General features: G+C 42.2%; 1 protein-coding gene across 1 annotated transcript in view; it reads right to left on the bottom strand.

Annotated features, from left to right (window-relative positions):
* cdrt1 (CMT1A duplicated region transcript 1) overlaps window positions 1-21782 on the bottom strand; it is a 39442-nt gene extending 17660 nt beyond the window's left edge. Inside the window, exons 1-5 of the mRNA XM_033043956.1 lie at window positions 21222-21782; window positions 15403-15564; window positions 14082-14273; window positions 6385-6512; window positions 5133-5189 (exon numbers count right to left, since the gene is read on the bottom strand). Coding sequence (XP_032899847.1) covers window positions 5133-5189; window positions 6385-6512; window positions 14082-14273; window positions 15403-15564; window positions 21222-21759 — 1077 coding nt within the window. The 5' untranslated portion in view covers window positions 21760-21782. The remainder of the gene's footprint in view (window positions 1-5132; window positions 5190-6384; window positions 6513-14081; window positions 14274-15402; window positions 15565-21221) is intronic.
* Between the last annotated feature and the right edge of the window lie 1179 nt (window positions 21783-22961).

Genomic DNA, 22961 nt, shown 5'->3' with positions numbered 1-22961 from the left:
TACGCACCGCCTCGTCACCGTATGTCACGCGCGAAATTCCCACGGACTTCACTCAGACTTCATGTCACTCACTCGACCTCCGCGCGTCCCCCCCTTCTGGTTTGGTCGCGCTTGCCGCATGGAGACGTATGCTCGTGGGACAGGCCCTTAAGTCTGCAGAACTTTGCAGTGCGGTACGATGGTGCAGCGGTAGAGTTCCTGCCTTACAGCGCTTGCAGCGCCAGAGATCTGGGTTTGATCCCGACTATGGGTGTTGGCGTATGGAGTTTGTACTTTCTCCCCGTGACCTACGTGGGTTTTCTCCGAGATCTTCGTTTTCAACCCACACGCAAAAGATGTACAGGTTTGTAGGTTAATTGGCTTGGTATAAGTGTAAATTGTCCCTTGCGTGTGTAGGATAGTGTTAATGTGCGGGGATCACTGGTCAGTGCGGACACGGTGGATCGAAGGGCCTGTTTTCTTGCTGTATCTCTAAACTAAATTAAACTAAACTGCAAATAATCACTTCAAAAACAATTCAATTATAGATCTGACTGATTAACTGTAAAATAATCTCAGATTAGAGTGAACCAGCATTCGTCACAGGGTTCATAAATCACCTATTTACCTATGTCTCAGTCTTAAATGCTAATGAAAATACAAAGTGCCGGAGGGAGGAACTCAGGGGCCCAGGCAGCAATTGTGGAGGAAATGAGCAGAAGTCGTTAGGGTTGGGATCCAGGGAGCCGATCCGAAACGTCATCTGTCTAATCCCTCCACAGATGCTGCCTATAACACACTGAGTTCCTCCAGCAATTGTTTTTTGTGCTCAAGATTCCAGCATCTGCAGTTCCTTGCCTCTCTGTCTTACATTTTACCTACATTTCTGGGTGTTTTTCAATTTTATTTTTTTCCAAATTTATCAAAATTAATCCAAGAAAATTTCCAGAAAACAAACATCGATTCTCTATAATCTATTGCTTTATTTCTGATTAATAATTGTAGAATTTTCCATTTAGCAGATTTACAACTACCAATGCCCTAGTGCTGCTTATAAAGTAATATATTGAGTTCTACTCTGAGTATCTATATTCCCAGTATTTTCAGTTTGCAATGTGCATTATTAGGTGTAATTATCTAGACTAAAATTATAAGTGTGTGTGATGTGACAAAGGAGTGGAGAGAAAGGTTCTGCCATTAATTGTTCTGTACAACTTGCTCCCTCTCTGCTCAACATGTGGCATAACATTAGAACCATGACTTAATTCAGACAGGTAGTCTTGAAATGGAGGCGCATTTCACAGAAACATAAATAATTTCTAAACATTTCATGGGTTCCATGACAAACATTAGAGTTTCAGATTCCATTGAATACTTGAGTACAGTTTGTACTTGCGGAGAAACACATTTAGCTTTCTACACTCCTCTTATGCTTTCAAGAGAGAGAGCTGGATAGGGCTCTTAAAGATAGCGGAGTCAGGGGATATGGGGAAAAGGCAGGAACGGGGTACTGATTTTGGATGATCATATATGATCACATTGAATGGCGGTGCTGGCTCGAAGGGCCGAATAGCCTACTCCTGCACCTACTGCCTATTGTCTATTGTCTATCACATTGAATGGTGGTGCTGACTCGAAGGGCCGAATGGCCTACTCCTGCACCTATTTTCTATTGTCTATTGTCTATTGTCTATTATCACTTAAAGTATTGCCAAACTGCCATGGTGAAGATGATTGAGTCCAAATGTGTTACACAGTCACAGACAAATAACTAGCCCTGTCTCATTTCATGATGTTGTCAAGCACAAGGCTAATTTCTAAAAAAATAGGTTAAAAGCAATTACAGGAGGATATAGATAGTCTGTTAAAACAAATAGGACATTTACTTGAAGAGCAGTGAGCTGCTGTGCTTGGTGTTCATTGTAGGCTGGGCTGGATAGCTCTATCAAGCAGCCCAGACCCAATGGGCCAAATAGACCTCAGTGGTGCAAATGTTCTATAATTTCAATGGCTCCAAGGTTATTCGATAATGTTACCTGTCAAAAATGGCTTCAATGCTGCTAAATGGAACACTCTTATCTATATTGATATAATACGATCATTTATATTCTTACAACTAGTTCTGATAAATACCTCTGGTCCTCTTTTTTCTGTTTTCTTCTGCTTTCTCTTTTTTAGGTGTACTTCTTTATTTTCAAGTTGCCTGATGCATATTTCTAAATCTGTTTCCTTTTTTCTCCCTTTTTTTTTCCTGCTTTTCAGTCCTTTACTCTTTGCTCTCGGGACCTTCTCTCTCATTTTTTTCTTTATACCATCCACTGTTTTCTTTTTGGCAGCGATAGCTAATTGCTTTCATTATATTTATGGCAAAGACAATAGCGTCAAAAACAGAAAGTGTATCAGGGATGGAGCCCATTTTCAAAGCTATCTCGAAGGGGAAAAACCATGGGTGGTATATTCAGTGCAGTCTGGGAAATTCGGCTAAGTTGGGTAGACAGATCTGGTCTCCACCAACAAGGTATAGCAACATTTCCAAGGAATACAACACCCCTTACAATGGGTATTCATTTTTCCAACTAAAACTGTGCAACAGCATCTTATCATCACCAGATTGTCAAGGATGGGCAAAGTCCTTTTGTTCCTTCCTCTACTATCGTTCTTCTTTGAAGATTAGACCCCTAATCTAATTTTACGCCTCTTTTCTAGAAATTACTTCTAGAAAATTGTTGCCTTTACAAGAAAATATGGAAAAATGTATAACATTTCTGCAGTTTAATTTTGAAAATAGGCCCCAAAATATGTTTATATATATATACTGTATATATATCAAATAAAGTTCATTAGGTTGAAAGCTATCTATAAAGTGGGAACTTATTGTAATACCTAATGTACTTAATATTGGTATCAAGTTATAGCCAGACAAAGAAAATAATTTAAAAGTTAGCAAAGTTGTCTTGCTGCAAAGAGTGCACACTCCCTTTCCATTTTAATAATGGAATAGGCTGTTGGGTTGGGCCAATATCCTTATGCATTTGGAAAAATGAAAGGTGATTTACTGAAGGACAAAACATGTTTGGAAGATTTAAGAGAATCAGTGCTGAGAGACTGTTTCTCCTGGCTAGAGAGTTGGGAACTGGGACTGTGGAAAGGAGTGGGGAGGGCGGGGGTGGGGGGGGGGGGGGGGGGGGGGGGGGGGGGGGAGACGGGAGTGCGTCATGAATTCAGGATAAGATGTCTGCCATTTTGGACTCAGACATAGGATATTTTTCAGGTTCCCAGGGTTGTACATTTTTCTCTCGAGGGCTTTGAATAATCAGTCAATGTGTTTATTCAAGGATGAGATTGATTGCTATTTTTGGACACAGAGAGTGGACACAGAGGGAATTTGCAGGATATATAAAAGTGGAGTTCGTGTAATCTGGTGGTGATCTTGAATAGGATTTAAGGCTTAAGAGTGCTTTTGGTTCCTTTTCTCTCATATTCTGACGTAGACTAAAGTGGATTATTGTCCAATTGAATAAATGGTTTATCTGTGTGAAAGTTTGTGCTGAGGACCAACAGAATAAATTCACCAAAACCTATATCACATAAGGCAACAACAGGACATCTAGTTTCGTGTAAGGTGGTATTGTGGATAGTGAGAAAGATTGTTTAAAGCTATAGCATTGTACAGGTCAGGTGGAAAGTTGGGCAGAGCATTGGCAGATGGAGTTTAATCCTGGTAAATGTGAGCTGATGCATTTTAGGAATTGAGATAGGGATGGAACATATACAGTATATACAGTAATGGCATGATACCAAGGAATAGTTCATGTTATAGGAGCAGAATTAGGCCATTCGGCTGTCAAGTCTACTCTACTATTCAATCATGGCTGATCTATCTTTCTCTCTCAAACCCATTCTCCTTACAAATCACGAATCTGTCAATTTCCGTTGTAAAAATATCCATTGATTTGACCTCCACAGCCATATGTGGCAATGAATTCCACAGATTCATCACCCTCTGACTAAAGACATTTCTCCTCATCTCCTTTCTAAAGATACGTTCTTTTATTCCGAGGTTATGGCTTCAGTTCCGAGACTCTCCCACTAGTGGAAACATTCTCTCCATATTCACTCAATCCAGGCCTTTGGTAAGTTTCAATGAGGTCCCCCCTCGTCCATCTAAACTCCAGCGAGTGGAGACCCAGTGCCTTTAAACGCTCATGTTAATGAATAGAGAGACCTTGGCGTTCAACTCCATTATTCCTTGAATGCACAAAGCAGGTAGATCGGGTGGTGAAGAAGGAATGTTGCATGCCTGCCTTCATAGTTCAGGGGATAGCATATAAAAGATGAGACATTGTGTTGAACTCTACAAAACACTGATTGGACCAAACTTGAGTTTTACGTGCAGTTCCAGTCACCCCAGTTTTGGATGAATGTGGTTTTCCAAGAGAGAGTGCAGCAGAGATTCACCAGGATGTTGTCTGGATTGGAAGTCTTATGGGAGAGTTTGGATAGGATTGGTTTGTGGTCCCTGGAGCACAGGAGGCTGAGGGATGACCCGATAGAGATTTAGATAATTATAAGAGATATAGATGGAGGAGATAGAATCTTCTTGCTCTGGTAGGGGTATCAAAACCAAGTTTAAGGTGAGAGGAAGGGGTTTTAAAGGACGTATTACAGATTTTCATTACAGACAGAGAGTAGCTGATATTTCGAACGCAATGCCAGAGGAAGTAGTGGATTAAGATTCAATCACTATGCTTACGAGACTTTCAGACCGGCACTTTCTACACTTCTATAAGAAAATAATAGAAGTATATGAACCTATGACATGCAAATTGGATTAGTGTAGATGGCCTGAATGCCATGGGCAAAAGGGCTTGTTTCTATACCTCGATTGTGTCTTTGTTGCATTCAAACCATGATGCCAGAACAAACAATGGTATGTTCCATTAGTCTGCGTCCCTCAATCCAATTTACTTCCAAAGGATAATTATTTTGATATTCTGTTACCATGGTTGACTGAACCAAGAATTGTATTCCAAGAATATAAAATGTCAGTTGGTGTTACATATCGATTTCTCCTTTATCTTCCTACTTTTGTACCATAATTCCAAAGAGGCATAATCTGTCTCAATTTTATGTGGAATTTTGTGTAAATTCACCTTCACCAAAACTGGCCTATTTACATTGCCAGCTGGGTCTGGTAGATCTACCACAACCTGCAGTAGTAAACACAACTTAAAATAATTGCTGTATATATTATAAAATTATGCTGAAAGAAATCAGCAGATCAGCTAACATTTGGGGGCGGTGAAATAGAGTTGATAATTCAGGTTGATAATGATCATTCATCTCATGAACTGATATAAGGTCATTGTACTGAAATGTTAGCTGGTTTCTCTCTCCACAGATACTGCCTGACCTGCTGAGTATTTTCAGCATTTTTGTATTAATTAATTCAGATTTACACCAACTGCAGTTTATTTTCTATTTCTGTCCCAATAACTTTTGGCTTCCGCAGAAAAGGAGAGGTTTGCACTGGCCAAAAGCATATTGTTGGTCCAGAGGAGATGGGATAGAAGCAGAGCCCCAGTGTACCTGCTCCCAGCCTAATGCCCATCGGCAACCTGCCATTCTGGGTGAAATATTGCTGTGCGCCCAAGATGTGCTTTTTGTAGCTCCTGTTACGGGTGTTAGTGCATGAGAGCTTTGTGAAAGGATGTGCTTACTGGAAAGTGGATGATGAATTAAATGGCACCATCGGGAGGTCAGACCACAGACCCTCTACAACTATCCCTTTCTCCACTGTTCTCCACTTGTGATCCAAAACTATTTTTATTGCTTCTAAACTTTATGACCTGGAAGTGGCATGGTGCCAGACAAAATGCAACAAATCGGCAATAAGCATAAGCCAGCTAATTGGTGTCAATATGTCAGCCTACTTTCAGTGAAAGTTTGCAATCTTGACACAGGCAGATCCAAGTATAATAACCATTATGGTTTTTTAAATAATGGAGATAAGAATTTTTCAGTTGGATGGCAATTTCTTACAAGAGGTTCCGAATTAAACAATCCTGATTAAGTTGATACTTATTCTTTATCACTAACCAGAATAAAATATGCAGCTCACAATATTTGTGTATTTTGGCACATTTTTAAAAAAGTGTCAAGTGTTTAAGGTCTTGTTAGGAGCACTCTACAAACTGGTGAGCAATCTCAAGATGCCTCGTGACAAATAGATGATGCAGTATCTAGTGATTTTATTCCTTTTTGGAGGATTTCATCACCAGAAGGATTCCCATTCACTCTGTGTGACACATAAAGCGGAATTTCATGACAAAATATAATCTGTCAGGTGGTTGTAATTTTAATGTGGTATAAATAAATATACTTTAAGAATTTTGAATTAAATACCTGCAACTTTAAGACTTCGTCAAAAATGCACTGCAGGGCCAACATGTCCCTAGTCACCTCCTTTGCCAAATACTGCCAATGTTGTGATACGAACAAGCAACTTTGGAGACTTGCATCGTCTAGAAAACCTAATAGAAATGAATGATTTATTAAGAATATTTGCAGGGGATGGAATTGATGAATCTGAATATCCTGTAAATTGATCAGCGGCTGTGGGGAGAAGGCAGGAGAATGGGTTGAGAAGAACAGATAGATCAGCCATGATTGAATCGTGGAGTAAACTTGATGGGCCGAATGGCATAATTCTGCTCCTATAGCTTATGAACTTATGAAACCATAAAATTTAATTATTGTGATTATGAAAATGACTGCTAGAAGAAATTAGATTAATATAGTAGAATTTTAGTAGAAATTAAATTGGTATCTGCGAATAATAGTTAGTTATATTTGGGCACATATGCACCCCAGTCACCATTCTTCTGTTTTCATTTTGACTTAAACTTTTTGAATCTATTTATCCTCACTGCCGATGCATGGGTGAAGAATGATTTCAAGTGACCAATCTGCTGTAAACAAAACCACTTTCAATTATATTGATAACATCTAGTATCCTAGATGGTGGTTCATAACATGACCATTACCTGTAACCGCATTGCAGTAGATTGGTTTGTTAGAGAAACAGTGAAGGGAAATGTATATTCTACTGGAGATCATTTGAATTAATGCTGATTAAACAGATTTGAAGTGGAAGATCAGGGACTGGTGGTTAAAAAAAATAGATCCTGTGTGCATTAAATATTCTGAAACGTGAGGCCTCAGTCATTGAAGCTATTGGCAAGATAAGAAATATTTACATAGTATGCCCTAAAAGATATATTCTGCTTTGAAGAAATTATGCATGCATAATATAAAGAGTAAATAAATCTACCATTTGGAAGAATGCTCACATTCAAAGAGTTGAACTAACTACAAAACATGTTTATGGAACATGTTAGTCAGTGGATCATATCATAATGTTAAAGGATCATAAAAAGGAGGTGATAGGTAACATGAAAAGGCCCTACTTTTTTTGGTTTAATTGGCTTCAGTAAAATTAATTTAATAACTTTAATTGGCTTCAGTAAAATTATAAATTGTCCGTAGTGTGTAGTGCAATAGTGTGCGGGGATTGCTGGTCAGTGCAGACTTGGTGGGCAGGAAGGAATGGTCCCGCACTGTATCTCTAAACTAAACTAAACTACATTTAGAGACTGCTACATCCTGTAAACAACATATTTTCAGTGAACACAAATTCTTCTTGATGTAAAGTAAAAAGATTTTAAAAGATTTTTATTATGAACTTCTGATGAGTTATTATTCTCTCCCTCCTTCAACTAAAAACAAGTTGATGCAACAGGCCAAACACTATGGTGCTGCCTTGCGCTATTTTTAAAAATAATTTGTAAAGCAAACCATTTTGCTGAGAGAAAACTTTACAATTAATTTTTTTCACTGTCTTGATAGTTCTGTAACAAATCAATATCTGATTCAAGCAAGTTTAACTTTGGCACACAACGGCGGCACTGTGGCGCAGCGGTAGAGTTGGTGACTTATAGTGCCTGAGACCCAGGTTCAATCCTGACTATGGGTGCTGTCTGTATGGAGTTTGTACATTCTCTCTGTGACCATGTGGGTTTTCTCTGGGTGCTCCAGTTTCCTCTCACACTCCAAAGACATACAGGTTTATAGGTTAACTAGACCAAGTGCAGACCCGTTGGGTCTGTTTCCCCAATGGTGTGATCCCCCAAGCCAATATTCCACCATGCACCCGTCTCCTCCAATGGAACTGAAGCCGTCCCCAAATGTAATAATAATAATAATAATAATACATTTTATTTATGGGCGCCTTTCAAGAGTCTCAAGGACACCTTACAAAAATTGAGCATGTATAGGAAAAACATGTAAGGGGAATGAAATAAAAAGTAGAGACATGACTAGTACACAAAGTAAAGACAGAATTCAATACAAAACACAGCATGAGGCAATTAATGCACAGATGAAAAGGGACGGGGACGTGGGGCTAAGGATAGGCAGAGGTGAAGAGATGGGTCTTGAGGCGGGACTGGAAGATGGGGAGGGACACGGAATTGCGGATCAGTTGGGGGAGGGAGTTCCAGAGCCTGGGAGCTGCCCTGGAGAAGGCTCTGTCCCCAAAACTGCGGAGGTTGGACTTGTGGATGGAGAGGAGACCGGCTGATGTGGATCTGAGGGACCGTGAGGGTTGGTAGGGGGAGAAGAGGTCTGTGAGATATGTGGGGGCCAGATGGTGGAGGGCTTTGTAGGTGAGGACCAGGATTTTGTAGGTGATCCGGTGGGAGATGGGAAGCCAGTGAAGTTTTTTGAGGACTGGAGTGATGTGATGCCAGGATTTGGTGTGGGTGATGAGTCGGGCGGCTGCGTTCTGGACCAGTTGGAGTCGGTTGATGTAGGTGGAGCTGATGCCAAGGAGAAGTGAGTTGCAATAGTCCAGTCGGGAGGAGATGAAGGCATGGATGAGTCTTTCAGCAGCAGGCGGTGTGAGAGAGGGTCTGAGTTTGGCGATGTTGCAGAGATGAAAGAAGGAGGTTTTAATGACATGGCGGATGTGAGGCTCAAGGGAGAGGGTGGAATCAAAGATCACGCCAAGGTTGCGGGCCTGGGGAGATGGGGAGACAGTGGTGCCGTCGATGGTGAGAGTGGGGTTATTGATTTTGCTGAGTGTGGCTTTGGAGCCTATGAGGAGGAATTCTGTCTTATCGCTGTTGAGTTTGAGGAAATTATGTTGCATCCAGGTTTTTATAGCTGACAAACAGGAGTTGATATGGGAGAGGGGGGGGTTGTGGGGGGATTTGGTGCCAAGGTAAATCTGGGTGTCATCAGCGTAACAGTGGAAGTCCAGATTGAAGTGGCGGAGTATCTGACCAAGGGGGAGGATGTAGATGATGAAGAGGAGGGGGCCGAGTACGGAGCCTTGGGGAACGCCTTGAGTGACTGCGGCTGTAGCAGAGGTGTGGTTGTGGAGAGAGATGAAGTGGGATCTGTTGGAAAGGTAGGAACGGAGCCAGCTGAGTGCAGAGCCTTCAATGCCGAGGTCCTTGAGTCTGGTGAGCAGGATGTTATGGTTCACTGTATCGAAGGCTGCGCTCAGGTCGAGGAGGATGAGGATGTTGAGGGAACCAGTGTCAGCAGAGGTGAGGAGGTCGTTGAGGACTTTGAGGAGAGCAGTTTCTGTGCTATGGAGGGGGCGAAAGCCAGATTGGAGGGGTTCAAGTAGGTTACACGCAAGGAGGTGGGAATGAAGTTGCGACGCAACGATACGCTCCAGGGTTTTTGAAAGGAAGGGGAGGTTTGAGATTGGGCGGTAGTTAATGAGAGAGGAGGGATCAAGACCAGGTTTCTTTAAGATTGGTGTAACGGCAGCAGTTTTGTAAGATTCCAGCACTCCCCTGCCTCCCTCAGCAGTGGATTTAAAAAAAAAATCCAATTGCACCTCCCCTGCCTGCTGCAGCAGTGAAAAGTCCAGAGTGTTCCTGTCTTGCAACTTTGTCTCGAAGTGTGTTGGAAGCTGAAATGGCTGCTTGTATGGGTGAGAAGCCAGTTTATTTGTGAAATACTGGGGGGGGGGGGGGGGGGGGGGGAAGGATGTGATTAAAAACGTGTACTTAAACACGACGAAATGTAATAAGGAGCGGTTACTTAGAAAGAAAAGCGAAATCTCTACCGAAATGGAAAAGATCTCGGAGATTGAGCGTCTGGATCCGGCGTGGCAAGGAATCAAAGGAAGAAATGCAGCCGGCAGCCGTACATGTAAATGGATCCATTCCGATTGGACATCTGCGAGCATGGGCCATTCCGATTGGACATCTGCGAGTATCGGGCACGAATCAAAAGGCAGAAAGGCAGCCGGACGGCAGCCGGACGGATGGCACGAGAGTTTTATATAGAAGATAGATTGGCTTTAGTAAAATTGTACATTGTCGCTAGTGTGTAGGATAGTACTAGTATATGGGGTGATCACTGGTCGGATCCGACGTGGTGGGCTGAAGGGCCTCTTTTTGCACTATATCTCTAAACTAAACTAAAATATATTAAACGTAATCACACAGCCGGTGGTGGCGTATTGATGCCTCTTCTGTAAATTTCGCAACAGCCAGAGTATTGTATCCATTTCTGGTCAATGCAGTGAAGAGTGTGTAAAAAAATCAATACTCATTTGGGTACAGGCAGGATACAGAAAAAGCCAAAAAAACATCTAGTTGGATCTGAATCAGTTTTCGTCATTTTCCCAGTTAGATTCTGCTTTTTGCTTACTGTGATTCACATATTTAACTCAACTGCACAAAGTAATAAAACACAATGAGAATCTCTGTGTGACCTGCCAATTGGGAAGTTAACACTGGCAATGTTTGCAGCTTGGCTGCTTCACTGTCATTTGGCTAGCCAACCAAAGTTATGAGTTTCTGCCTGTGATACGATTGAGTGAATGTCCACAGACATTGTAAGGAATAAAGATGGCACAGAATATATAGATTTTACAAAAACGGCGAATGTTGGAAATCTGAAAGTAAAACAGAAAACACTGGAAACTCTCAGTAACCAGTCAGGAAGCATCTGTAGAAAGAAAAATACAATTAACATATTAAATCCAAAGTTCCTCAGGGGAACTGGCACAGATGATTAATATGACATGCTTACATGCTGGAGTGTGGCAGCACCTCACGGCCGCGGCTTGACTGCAGTCCGTCTGTCTTTTTTTACATTTTTGTCCCGTTAAATGTATGTTTTTGATTCTAGTTTTTATTATTTTTTAGCTGTGTATATGTGGGGGGTGGGGGAAACTGTTTAATCTCTTCCCTGTATGGGGACCCGACTTTTCCTTGTTGCGTCTCCGGTGTCGTTGGGCCTAACATCGTGGAGCCAGCGGCGGCCTCCAACCGGACCAACCTGAGGGCTCCTGTCGCGGAGCCTGCGGACTCGCCATCGCGGAGCTGGCCGACTTCGGAATGCGAAGAGCTGTGGTGGCGAGCGGGTGCGACCCGACTTCAGAGCTTCGGAGGCTCCGGCCGCAGGCCCGGTGGACAGGAACATCAGGAGCTCGCCGGTTCCTGGTGGGAGACCGCTTTTCGGAGCTCCCGCAACGGCAACTTCTCCCGCCAGAATCACGGGGTATAAATGAGAGCGGGGCCTAACATCGCCCAGCACGGCTTAAACAACCACGGAACTTACCATCGCCCACCAGGGGCTTTAACATCGTGAGCCCCAGTCGCCTCGACGCTGCAGTTGGACTGCTGGGCCGCGGGAGAACAAACAAAGGGAAGAGATAAGACTTTTGCCTTCCATCACAGTGAGGAGGCGTTGGAGATTCACTGTGATGGATGTTTGTGTAAATTGTGTTAAGTGTGTGTCTTGGGTTTTTTTTTTGTAACGTTAAGACTGTAGGAATAAAATTTTGTTCAAACCTTGTCTGTTTGAATGAAAATAAAAGGCATCTATATTACTAAAAGTAAGATCTTGACCACTTCCTGTTTTCTGCTTCATGATTTTTGAAAAAACGCTGCCACTTACGGCTGTTGTTGGTGTAGTAACTGCTTTGAAATGCTACACTGCAAAAAGTGGAGACTTGACAACTTCCTGTTTGTACTGTATATTGATTTTAGATAAAACGCTACCACTTACGGCTGCGATTTTTGGCCATCTTACTCAGTACCCCGCCGCTCATCAGGTGCAGAGGATTCTTCCCACCAATGAAAAATAAAAGTGTTATTAGTGTTTAAAAAAATGTCGAGAATCTCTCTCCTGTCAATCACGCCATGACGGCCACGCCCCTTCTGGTTGGAGGGGGGAGGGAATATAAAACCAGGAAGTGTGGGTGTGGCTCAGTCTCTGCAAGATGGGGAAGGGAGACCGTCTGAGCAGTGAATCAACTGAACACACTGAATGTCTACTGAACGGTGAATGTGGTGTTTATGTGGTGTTTTGTGCGGTTTTATAGCGGATTTTGTGGTTTCATCCTGTTTGAAATGGTATGAAACTGCATGTGAATGTGTTGGCCTGGCACCCTGCGTGAAATGGTATCAAACTGTATTTGAATTTGGTGGCCTTGCACCCTGCTTGAAATGGTATGAAACTGCACTTCAATTTGGTTGTCTTGCACCCTGCTTGAAGTGGTATGAAACTGCACTTGAATTTGGTGGCCTTGCACCCTTTTTGTAAGAGCTCTGTTTGGACAGGCAGGCTCACAAACACTCTCACACCCGCGTATTATGAATAAGGAAGAGGTCCTTTCAAATGTATCTGAATTTTGATTTCCCAAGCTGAGGTGCCTGCAACAAAAGGTCACATCCTCAAGAGATTGGCTCCTCAGTACATAAATCTCTTCACTCTTGACAGAGGTCAGTAAATCTTTAGAATTTGTTTACCCAAGAGGCCTATTGGGCTCCAATCTCTAAGCTTATTGATGACAGAAATTTATTTTTAGATATTAGGGACATCAAAGGATATAGTTAGCGAGGAGGGTGACATGGAGATAAAACATTTAGGCTGTGATGTACTGTTTAACAGGGCAGTAACAAGGGGCCAAATTGTCCAACTATGTACTTACATTCTTACTTTCAGCTAGTAAGTGTAATATATTATCCTTAAGAATTAAAATCAGACTGAAGATGCCAGAAAAGGCTTATTTTTGTTCCAAAACTCAGTAACAATGAACACTGTTCTGAGCCGTTCGGTATAGCAGTGGTAGTGGGGGATTGTGTTATCAGATTGGAGGCCAAAGGCAGTCATTCCAAAACTGTAAATTTACTCAAACTGCTGTCTGACTGATTTCACCATCATATAAATATCACAATTCCTCATTTCAGCATAGTCGAGACAATGCTTTTAACAGGACAAGCTATGTTAACTGCAAACATCAAAATAAGTTCCTGATCTTAGTTTATCGTGCAAGCACATCATTAGAAATCCAGTACCAGGTTTTACAACTTACAAATCTCAAAAATAATAAACACTCTTTGGAACCATTATATGTACAGACCCAAGATAGCCACAAAGTGCTGGAGCAACTGAGCGGGCGGTGTCAGGCAGCATCTCTGGAGGAATAGGATGGGTGATACATTGGGTCGGGACTCTTCTTCAGACTGAAGAATGGTCTGATCTGAGGCATCACCCACCCTTGTTCTTTAGAAATGCTGCCTGACACCCCCGCTGAGTTACGCCAGCACTTTATGGCTTTCTTTGTAATAAACCAGCATCTGTAGTTCCTCGTTTCTACTATGTACGGACCCAATAGAAAAACTATGACGTTGATCTGATTCGTAGCCTAAAGGAATGAACATGAACAAGAAATAATTGATTCTTGGATTGATCCGAGTTCCCTTGTGAAATCATGGTCTGCACTTTTGCTGGGTATGAGTGTGTGTATCATAACAATCTGGCTTTTCCATCTGCACTCATCATCAAGATGTAAGGTTATTTGAACCAGGTTAAGGAGATTACGCCTGTAAGTGTAAGCATTATAATTGTAATCTGATGCTTGCACTGTTACACAATGGATTTTACCTTAAAGATGTTGCAGCACCCCAGACAAAAGTTAATAGTGCAGAGCTTATTTTTTTCTATCCTGTATAGAGGTTTTCCAAAACCCAACCATGACATTATCTAAAAAATAAATCAGTGCTCACCAAGTATGTATTTTGCCAGGTGTATCGGTAGACAGCGGAGGAAGTCCTTATAATTACTGACCCCCGAAGTTGCCTGGAAAGAATTTGTTACAGTAATCGGAATCAGGGGTTCGATTTTACTGAGATCATCTTCGCGTACATACTGTAACTTTTTCTTCTTTCTCGATCCACTCTTTACCCGTCGTTTACGATCTAAAGATGCAACAACAGAAAGGGACCATTGAATCATTGTTGCAACGCCAGCTTACTTCATCCGCTAAATAACTACAGTATGTAAGTTATTGTGAAATCAATACAGGTTTATTAGAAATGTTTATGAAGGTACTGCAGATGCTGGTTATAACCAAAGATAACCGAGGCATTACTCACTGCTCTGTTATAAGGTTGTTATTGGCTGTATATATGTTTCTATGTTTCTATGTATAAGGCTGTTATAGTTTATAAAAGGTTGTAAGGATGACTCACACAGTAACATTGAAACCAATCAACATTCATAGCACTGAAACACCAGCCAGTCTCAGGAACAGCTCTTCCCCTCTTATCAGACTTCTGTATGGTCCTACCATTAGCTCGGGTACAGTCCCGATTTACCAACCTACCTCATTGCAGACATTGAACTTTTCTCTGGAACTGTTATGCTACAATACTGAAGAAACAAATTCTACACGCTGGTATTTTCCTCTTCGCTCTACTTTGTTGTACTTGTGTTTGTGGATACAAGCAACTGCAGATGCCGGTTTACAACAAAAAAAACACAAAGTGCTGGAGTAAGTCAGCAGGTTGGACAGCATTGCCAGAGAACATAGACAGGTGATGTTTCGGGGTCAGGACCCTTATGCAGCCTTCGTGTTTAACTTGATTGTTGTCATGTATAGCAGTGGTTCCCAACCTTTTTTAGTTCATGGCCCCCTTGGGCTCTTTAATTTTTCGTGCCCCCCCCCCCCCCCTGAAATTATTAGCGGAAAATGGTGAACCGTGGCCCCTTAAATCCCCAAATGTTTATGTGGCCCCCCTGAAATTTGCCATGGCCCCAGATTGGGAATCACTGATGTACAGCATTATATGTATACAGTTTGATAATAATTACAAATTGTGGTACAGATATATATTTAACCACCTTAATTTTCAATTCTTCACTTTATTACTTTTCCCTCTGTAATTTGGTGAAATGATTTTAAACATTATTAAATGCAAAATTATGCTCTATTAAATGAAGAAAATATATAATGAGGAGTCTATGATTCCAATTTCGTAATAGCTGGAATGTGGTGTTGTACAAATGAAGGTTCACTTTAACATGTCATAGTTTCAACTTTCTTACCAACTGGCGTGGTTTCAGTGAAAAGGCTGGAGGGCATTATATCAGGAGTCACAACTGTAAATTCAGGCCAAATATCAATCAGCTTCTGGAGCTCTGGGTGTTCATCTATTTTAAATCTGTAATTTAAGTTGTCCCGTGTTGCAATGGCCTCAATACGCTGATCTGAAACAAGAAATGTAATTCAATAATCATTAAAGAATTAAGATTATAGAATAGAGTTTCAAAATTATTATGCTCCTTGAAGAAGTCAGACGTATGATGATTTTATTGCTCTATAAAAAACATTTTGGTATTATTTCATGAGAAATTTCAAGCTTATTTATTGCCCAATGTGAATACTTTGAGTTTGTTATTAATCCAATTTATCATTTGTCACATGTGGGATGATTTATATTAGAAATTGTTTTTCCTTACTCCCTAACTGCCCAACCTCAAAACATATCAGAACTCTCCTAGTCCTATCTCATAAAGACAAGGATTGTTTGTAATGTGCAAGTTTGCAGATGTAGTCTATCATCACTATCTTGCGATTTCTAAGTGGGAGAGAAAAGGTGCGAGGGGGGGGGAGGGGGGGGGGGGGGGGTGATGGTGATAATCGCATTCGCACTTTACATCAACTGTTTGTTTCCCATTCCCACTAAACTCTGAATGATTGAAAGATCGAGCCCTTCCGCCCATCGAGTCCACAATGACCATTGATCACCAATACACACGTTCTATGTTATCCCTCTTTCTTGGCCACTCCCAACACATTGGGGGCAATTTTACAGAGGCCAACCTACAATTAACGCACGTCTTTGGGATCTGGAAGGAAACTGGAGCGCCCGGAGGAAACCCACGCGGACACAAGGAAAATGTGCAAACTCCACGCAGACAGCACCCATGGTCAGGATCGAACCCAGGTCTCTGAAGCAGCAGCTCTACCTGTTGTGCCACTGGGCCACCCCTGTGTTGCAGGAAACATCCAGGTGTGGCAGTGGGAGTCTGGGCAGATATACAATAATTGTGGAAAGTTGGTGTCCATGATCCTGAAGTTGGAATGGGGATGCTCTTGTTAATCCTGGACTGGGGAAGAATTATTTTCTGATCTTGGAATATAGTAGCATCAATGATTCTATATAGTAAGATTGAACCCCGTCCCTTCATTGTAACACTTAAATGATCAGCTTGTCCCCCTGAGATGTTTTATTTGCCCCCATCGCACCTCTGTTAGAAACATAAATAGACGGATCCCAGATGGGTTAAGACATGTTTAAGCTTTGCTGCCTACTCTTGTCTGGTGCAAGAGTTGTCCAAGTTAACCCCAAGATACCAATGTATTAGGCTTCATGATCTATTAACATACTTATTCAATAAACAAAAAGCAGCTCAAATATTTTACATTAGAAATTATTAAATGGTTTCATGACCTAAAAACATCCCAAAACACTTTACAGAATTTATTGTGGTGTCATTATTGTAAGGTTGGAAATATAACAGCCATTCTTTAAGCAAAAGAATACAATGTGTTGATGTCAACCGTATCTTATTTTTCCTAACGTTGGCTGAGGGATATTTATTGGCCAGCATCCCAGGTCTTTTGACATAATATCAGAGAATGTTTCTTTTGCAAAGAATGGTGTTTCTGAAAAATGAGCATTTCCTCAACATAACATGAGAGTGTCACAAGTTCATAAGTTATGGGAGCAGAATGACACCATTCAGCACATTAAGTCCACTGCGCCGTTCAATCATGGCTGATCCATCTTTCCCTCTCAACACCATTCTCATTGCCTCTTCCCCATAGCCCCTGACACCCGCACTAATCAATGTCAGACTAGATATTATGTTCAAATCTTTGTATTGGGTCTTCAATGTGTTCAATTGGTCTTCATTTGTTTAGTGAGTGGAATCTAAGATAAATTATCTTCACACCACATAGATAATATTCTTGTAGCTAATATAGCATTTGTTACAACTGTGCAAAATATTGATTGCACATAACATACGCAAACCTGTTGCCCAATCATCTACTGTAAAGGAATTAAAATGTATGTTATAAACTTCCTCCAACCAAGTTTTTTTTCAAAACAAAATATGGGGAGCAATATTTGTTCTGCAGGAAAAATTCAATTCTTTGGCATTAGGGTTATTTTATAAATCTCCTAAAAACATTAAGTTTAAAGGCATGAAATGGATGGCTGTGCTACCATAAGATTTAAAGCTAATAGGCCAGATGCAAAATGCTGAAGGTTGTTGAAGCTCCAAATTTTAAGAGCTTGTGGTTTTATCAGCAGAAATAATTGCAACATCAACTCTATAGATTCCAGTGTCCAAATTTGATAAGAATCAAAACTCTAACAACTAAACTCAACCACTGAAGAAGAATGGAAAACATGAGAGTATATTTGAGTGAGAGGAGTTCTGAGTAAAGAAACATAGATTATACTAATACAGCAACCAGAAACCTGGAACATGTGTATAGAGCAACCAACGTCATTATGAACAGATTAATAGGTCATAGAAAACATAGAAACATAGAAAATAGGTGCAGGAGTAGGCCATTCGGCCCTTCGAGCCTGCACCGCCATTCGATATGATCATGGCTGATCATCCAACTCAGTATCCCATCCCTGCCTTCTCTCCATACCCCCTGATCTCTTTAGCCACAAGGGCCACATCTAACTCCCTCTTAAATATAGCCAATGAACTGGCCTCAACTACCTTCTGTGGCAGAGAATTCCACAGATTCACCACTCTCTGTGTAAAAAATGATTTTCTCATCTCATCCTAAAAGACTTCCCTCTTATCCTTAAACTGTGACCTCTAGTTCTGGACTTCCCCAACATCGGGAATAATCTTCCTGCATCTAGCCTGTCCAACCCGTTAAGAATTTTGTAAGTTTCTATAAGATCCCCCCTCAATCTTCTGAATTCCAGCGAGTACAAGCCGAGTCTATCCAGTCTTTCTTCATATGAAGGTCGTTGTCACAATGCTGTTTGTGGGAGATTGTGGAATCAACATCACAATTTCTGTTTGTGGCAAATTTACTCTCGATTTGTTTTGTATTTGCACATTGACCCCACACTTGATTACGATTGTCCTATTAACTTGAAATTTGCTAAGCAATTGCCAAGTCTTTCTTCGGTCAACCATTACTCTCTGAAATTTATGTCCAAAATTCTGCCTGTGAAGACTTGTGTTAAATATCATTCACATGAAATCTTAAAAGAACCTCTTAGTGAAATCATGTTGACTGTGCAGTTATAGACCCATTATAGTTCAGGAGGTAATCATTTGGCCCACTGAGTCCATTTCAACTCATGAAAGAAAGATCCCCACACCATCCCTGTAGACCTGCAAATGCGTTTCATTCAACTGGGTGTTCAATTTTATTTTAAAATCATTAATCATTTCTGCCTCCTGCAGCCTTTTTGTCAGTGAGTTTCAGTTTACTACCACTCAAAAAATATTCTTCATTCTGAACATCTTTTTTTGTCCAAAAGCTTAAGTCTTTGATAAACTATTTTGATTTTGCCTATTAAGAGACTGACAATTGGAGTATTGTATTCAGTTTTGGCCATCTTGCCAGAGGAAAGGTGACATTAAGCTGGAAAGGATGCACAAAAGGATGTGGCCATCCAGAAAAGGATGCCAGGACTCGAGGGCCTATGCTAATGGGAGAGGTTGAGCAGACAAAGACTTTATTCTTGAAGAGCAGGAGGCTGAGGGGTGATCTAGCAGAGATGTATAAAATCATGAGGGGACTAGATAGTGTAAATGAAAGTCCTTTACCTAGGTAGCAGAATCAAGAACTAGAGGGCATGGGTTTAAGCTGAGAGGTGAAAGATTTCATAGGAACCTAAGGGGTACCTTTTTTCACACATAGGATGGAGGGCATGTGGACCTAGTTGTCAGAGCAAGTAGTTGAGATAGGTAAAATAACACAATTTAAAGGACATTTGGACAGATACATGGATAGGAAAGGTTTAGAAGGATATGGGCCAAACCTAGGCAAATGGAACTAGCTTAGATGGGGTATTTTGATCGGCACAGATGAGTTGGGCCAATGATCCTGTTCTTGAGCTGTTTGACTATAATTATGTGTCCTAGTTCTTTAAAGTTAATTACTTTTCTAAAACTGACAAATCTCGTACTATATCATATCTCCTTCAGTCTCCTGTGAAAGTAATTCAAAGAAAATGACCTCAACACGAACCCCTAAACCCTCTGGTCCTGCACTCTCTGTAGAACTGTGTTATGAAGTCTTTATCACCCCTGCCCATCCATTCTACCAAACTAGAGCACCTCCCCCTTCTGTGTTAAATTCTGTTTGCCACACATTTGCCCATTTTGCAAACCAATTTATACTATATTGAATTTGTTTGGTGTCATCTTCACAATTTGCCACAGTCCAAAGTTTCATATCACCAGTTAATTTTGAATTATTACACTGCATTCCAATACTGAAGTCTCCTCATTGATAAAAAAAATAAGTGGTTCTATTACTGACTCAAAAGTCTACCATCCTTCAGTCTGAAAAACAGCCATTTATAACATGCTGTTTTGTGTCAAACGCATTTGTACTTCACTTAGTTTTGTGACCCAGGTTCTAGGGTCATCCACGCTGGCTCTGACCTTCCTACTTACTTCAGCTTCAAATTAGATAACCAATTGTTAATGAGGTACTTTGTTAAATACTTAAAATCTACGCAGGTTACATATATCACATTTCTTCATCAACATAGAAACATAGAAACATAGAAATTAGGTGCAGGAGTAGGCCATTCGGCCCTTCGAGCCTGCACCGCCATTCAATATGATCATGGCTGATCATCCAACTCAGTATCCCGTATCTGCCTTCTCTCCATACCCTCTGATCCCCTTAGCCACCAGGGCCACATCTAACTCCCTCTTAAATATAGCCAATGAACTGGCCTCAACTACCCTCTGTGGCAGGGAGTTCCAGAGATTCACCACTCTCTGTGTGAAAAAAAGTTCTTCTCATCTCGGTTTTAAAGGATTTCCCCCTTATCCTTAAGCTGTGAACCCTTGTCCTGGACTTCCCCAACATCGGGAGCAATCTTCCTGCATCTAGCCTGTCCAACCCCTTAAGAATTTTGTAAGTTTCTATAAGATCCCCTCTCAATCTCCTAAATTCTAGAGAGTATAAACCAAGTCTATCCAGTCTTTCTTCATAAGACAGTCCTGACATCCCAGGAATCAGTCTGGTGAACCTTCTCTGCACTCCCTCTATGGCAATAATGTCCTTCCTCAGATTTGGAGACCAAAACTGTACGCAATACTCCAGGTGTGGTCTCACCAAGACCCTGTACAACTGCAGTAGAACCTCCCTGCTCCTATACTCAAATCCTTTTGCTATGAAAGCTAACATACCATTCGCTTTCTTCACTGCCTGCTGCACCTGCATGCCCACTTTCAATGACTGGTGTACCATGACACCCAGGTCTCGCTGCATCTCCCCTTTTCCTAGTCGGCCTTTTCCATTCATCAAGTGATTGTATACAATAGTCTTTAAGAAAGTAGAAAGCACTACAAATAATTGTATCCAAGCAAAGGAATCTGGCACAGAAACAGCTGGGAGGGTGAAAAAGGAGGGAGATACATAGAAACGAGGGAACACAAAATGTACCTACTTTGAAAATAACAACTGGTAACATTAATAAACTTGCAAAACTCTATTTTATTCAGGCATATGTTTATCACAGCCTTAATTTCACCATTTCTGTGCTTCAGTGTTGGAGACAGGGCGTGTTTCGTTGCCTTTACAGGTGAATGTTATTTTGCACATTTCAATGAGAATGTGAGCTATTCCTAACCTTTCCTTGGAGGGCATTCGTGCGCCTGCTCGCTGAGTATAAGTGCGCGGATCAGGTTAGCAAGGAGGAAAAGCAGCTTGGCATCACACAGTTGGAGTACTCCCAGCACGTAGTTCGCTTTTGTCCAATATGTGCTTTTTGCAAACCATACCCACGTCTGCACGATATACTGGTGCAGAGCCGCCTTGTTCAAGCTGCGGTCCGAGCCGTTCGTGGGCAGGTCCTCGGGGAGGCTGGGGTTGGCAGACGAGCGAGCGTGGGTGAAGTCCTTGCCAAAGGCCGGCTCCAGGAGCCTGTCCACCTGCCGCAGTAGGTCCTTGCTGCCGATCCTCCGGATCAGCCCCTTTAAAAAATGCTGCTTGGACAGGTCACCGGCGCGGATGAACCACTCCTTGGTGTAGACCAGCTTCCTATCCAGGTTGCAGGTTTGACACGAGCCGCACGGTCTCTCCGAGCATCGGGCCGAAAGGCAGGTGTACGTGTCGCTGGTGGAGATGTTGAACTCGCTGGCTTCACACAGGGCGTCCACATCATACATGTCTCCGCTTAGTGAACTGGTGCCGGAGGTGTGGAGCCCTTTAGTGTGGAGGGTGGCGGATGGACAGACAGTAGGTGTCCGGCCGGGCGGTGCTGGAGGGTCAGTAGGTGTCCGGCCGGGCGGTGCTGGAGGGTCAGTAGCTGCCCGGGCAGTGCTGGAGGGACAGTAGGTGTCCGGCCGGGCGGTGCTGGAGGGTCAGTAGGTGTCCGGCCGGGCGGTGCTGGAGGGTCAGTAGCTGTCCGGGCAGTGCTGGAGGGACAGTATGTGTCCGGGCGGCCGAGCGGCCGGTTGAGCGGTTCTCACTGTATCCCCGGCAGCGCAGTGTATCTCTTCCCGTTGCCCGGCAACCAAGCTCCGCCACCCACGCTACGCAGGCGCAGTGACCGCCTGTGTCACCTGGAGCGGCCGCAGGTGATCGATCCTCAGGCCCCGCCCCTCGCACAGGCCCCGCCCTCCCTGGCCCACAGCCCCGCCCTTTCCTAAAACCCCGCCCCATGCGTCACTGCCTCACCTGGAGCATCAGAGGTAATTCTCAAGCTCCGCCCCTCCATGCCTACACTGCCTCCTCACCTGTCACTGCTGTCGCAGGTGATCCCCAAACCCCTGTCCCTTCCCCACACCTTCCTATGTCTTCACCTGGAGTGTCATCGCTGATCCCCAATCCCCAACTCTTCCCCATGCTCTCCTACGTCATCAGTGCCTCCCCTGGCTGGTGGTCACAGGTGATCTTCAATCCCCGTCCCATGTCATCAAAATTAATCTAACTAAATCTTTGCTGTTCTGAAACCATCCCAAGATTAATATTTATTTTAAACAATATTACTGAAAATAAAATTGTCTTCAATTTTACAAGATCCTGAGATTAAAAAGTGAAATGAATTGCTTGCAGGCATGTTGGTATCTTCATTGATGGAACAAAGCTGCTGAACACCATGGTTCAAGTGAGATGAAATAGAAGATTCATCAGAGTCCTCTTTGCTAAATAGAATGTGGAACTTACACTGTTATGGAAATCCTGGAATCAACAGAGATGGTGGACAAAGGTCAGCGATGAAAAGACAGAGACAAATTATATCGGTTTGAATTGTGAAATAAAACTTTGAATTGCAATGCTCTGGCTAATCACAGTTGTGAATCTATTAAATAGTGGAGCAGCAGAAAGAATTTGCCCAAGTTCCCATTCAGGTGATCTTCATTGGCTT

This window comes from Amblyraja radiata, chromosome 26, assembly GCF_010909765.2.
Source record: "Amblyraja radiata isolate CabotCenter1 chromosome 26, sAmbRad1.1.pri, whole genome shotgun sequence".
Taxonomy (NCBI): domain Eukaryota; kingdom Metazoa; phylum Chordata; class Chondrichthyes; order Rajiformes; family Rajidae; genus Amblyraja; species Amblyraja radiata.
The sequence above is the reverse complement of the archived record's forward strand: the minus strand, read 5'-3'. Positions and strand labels throughout refer to the sequence as shown.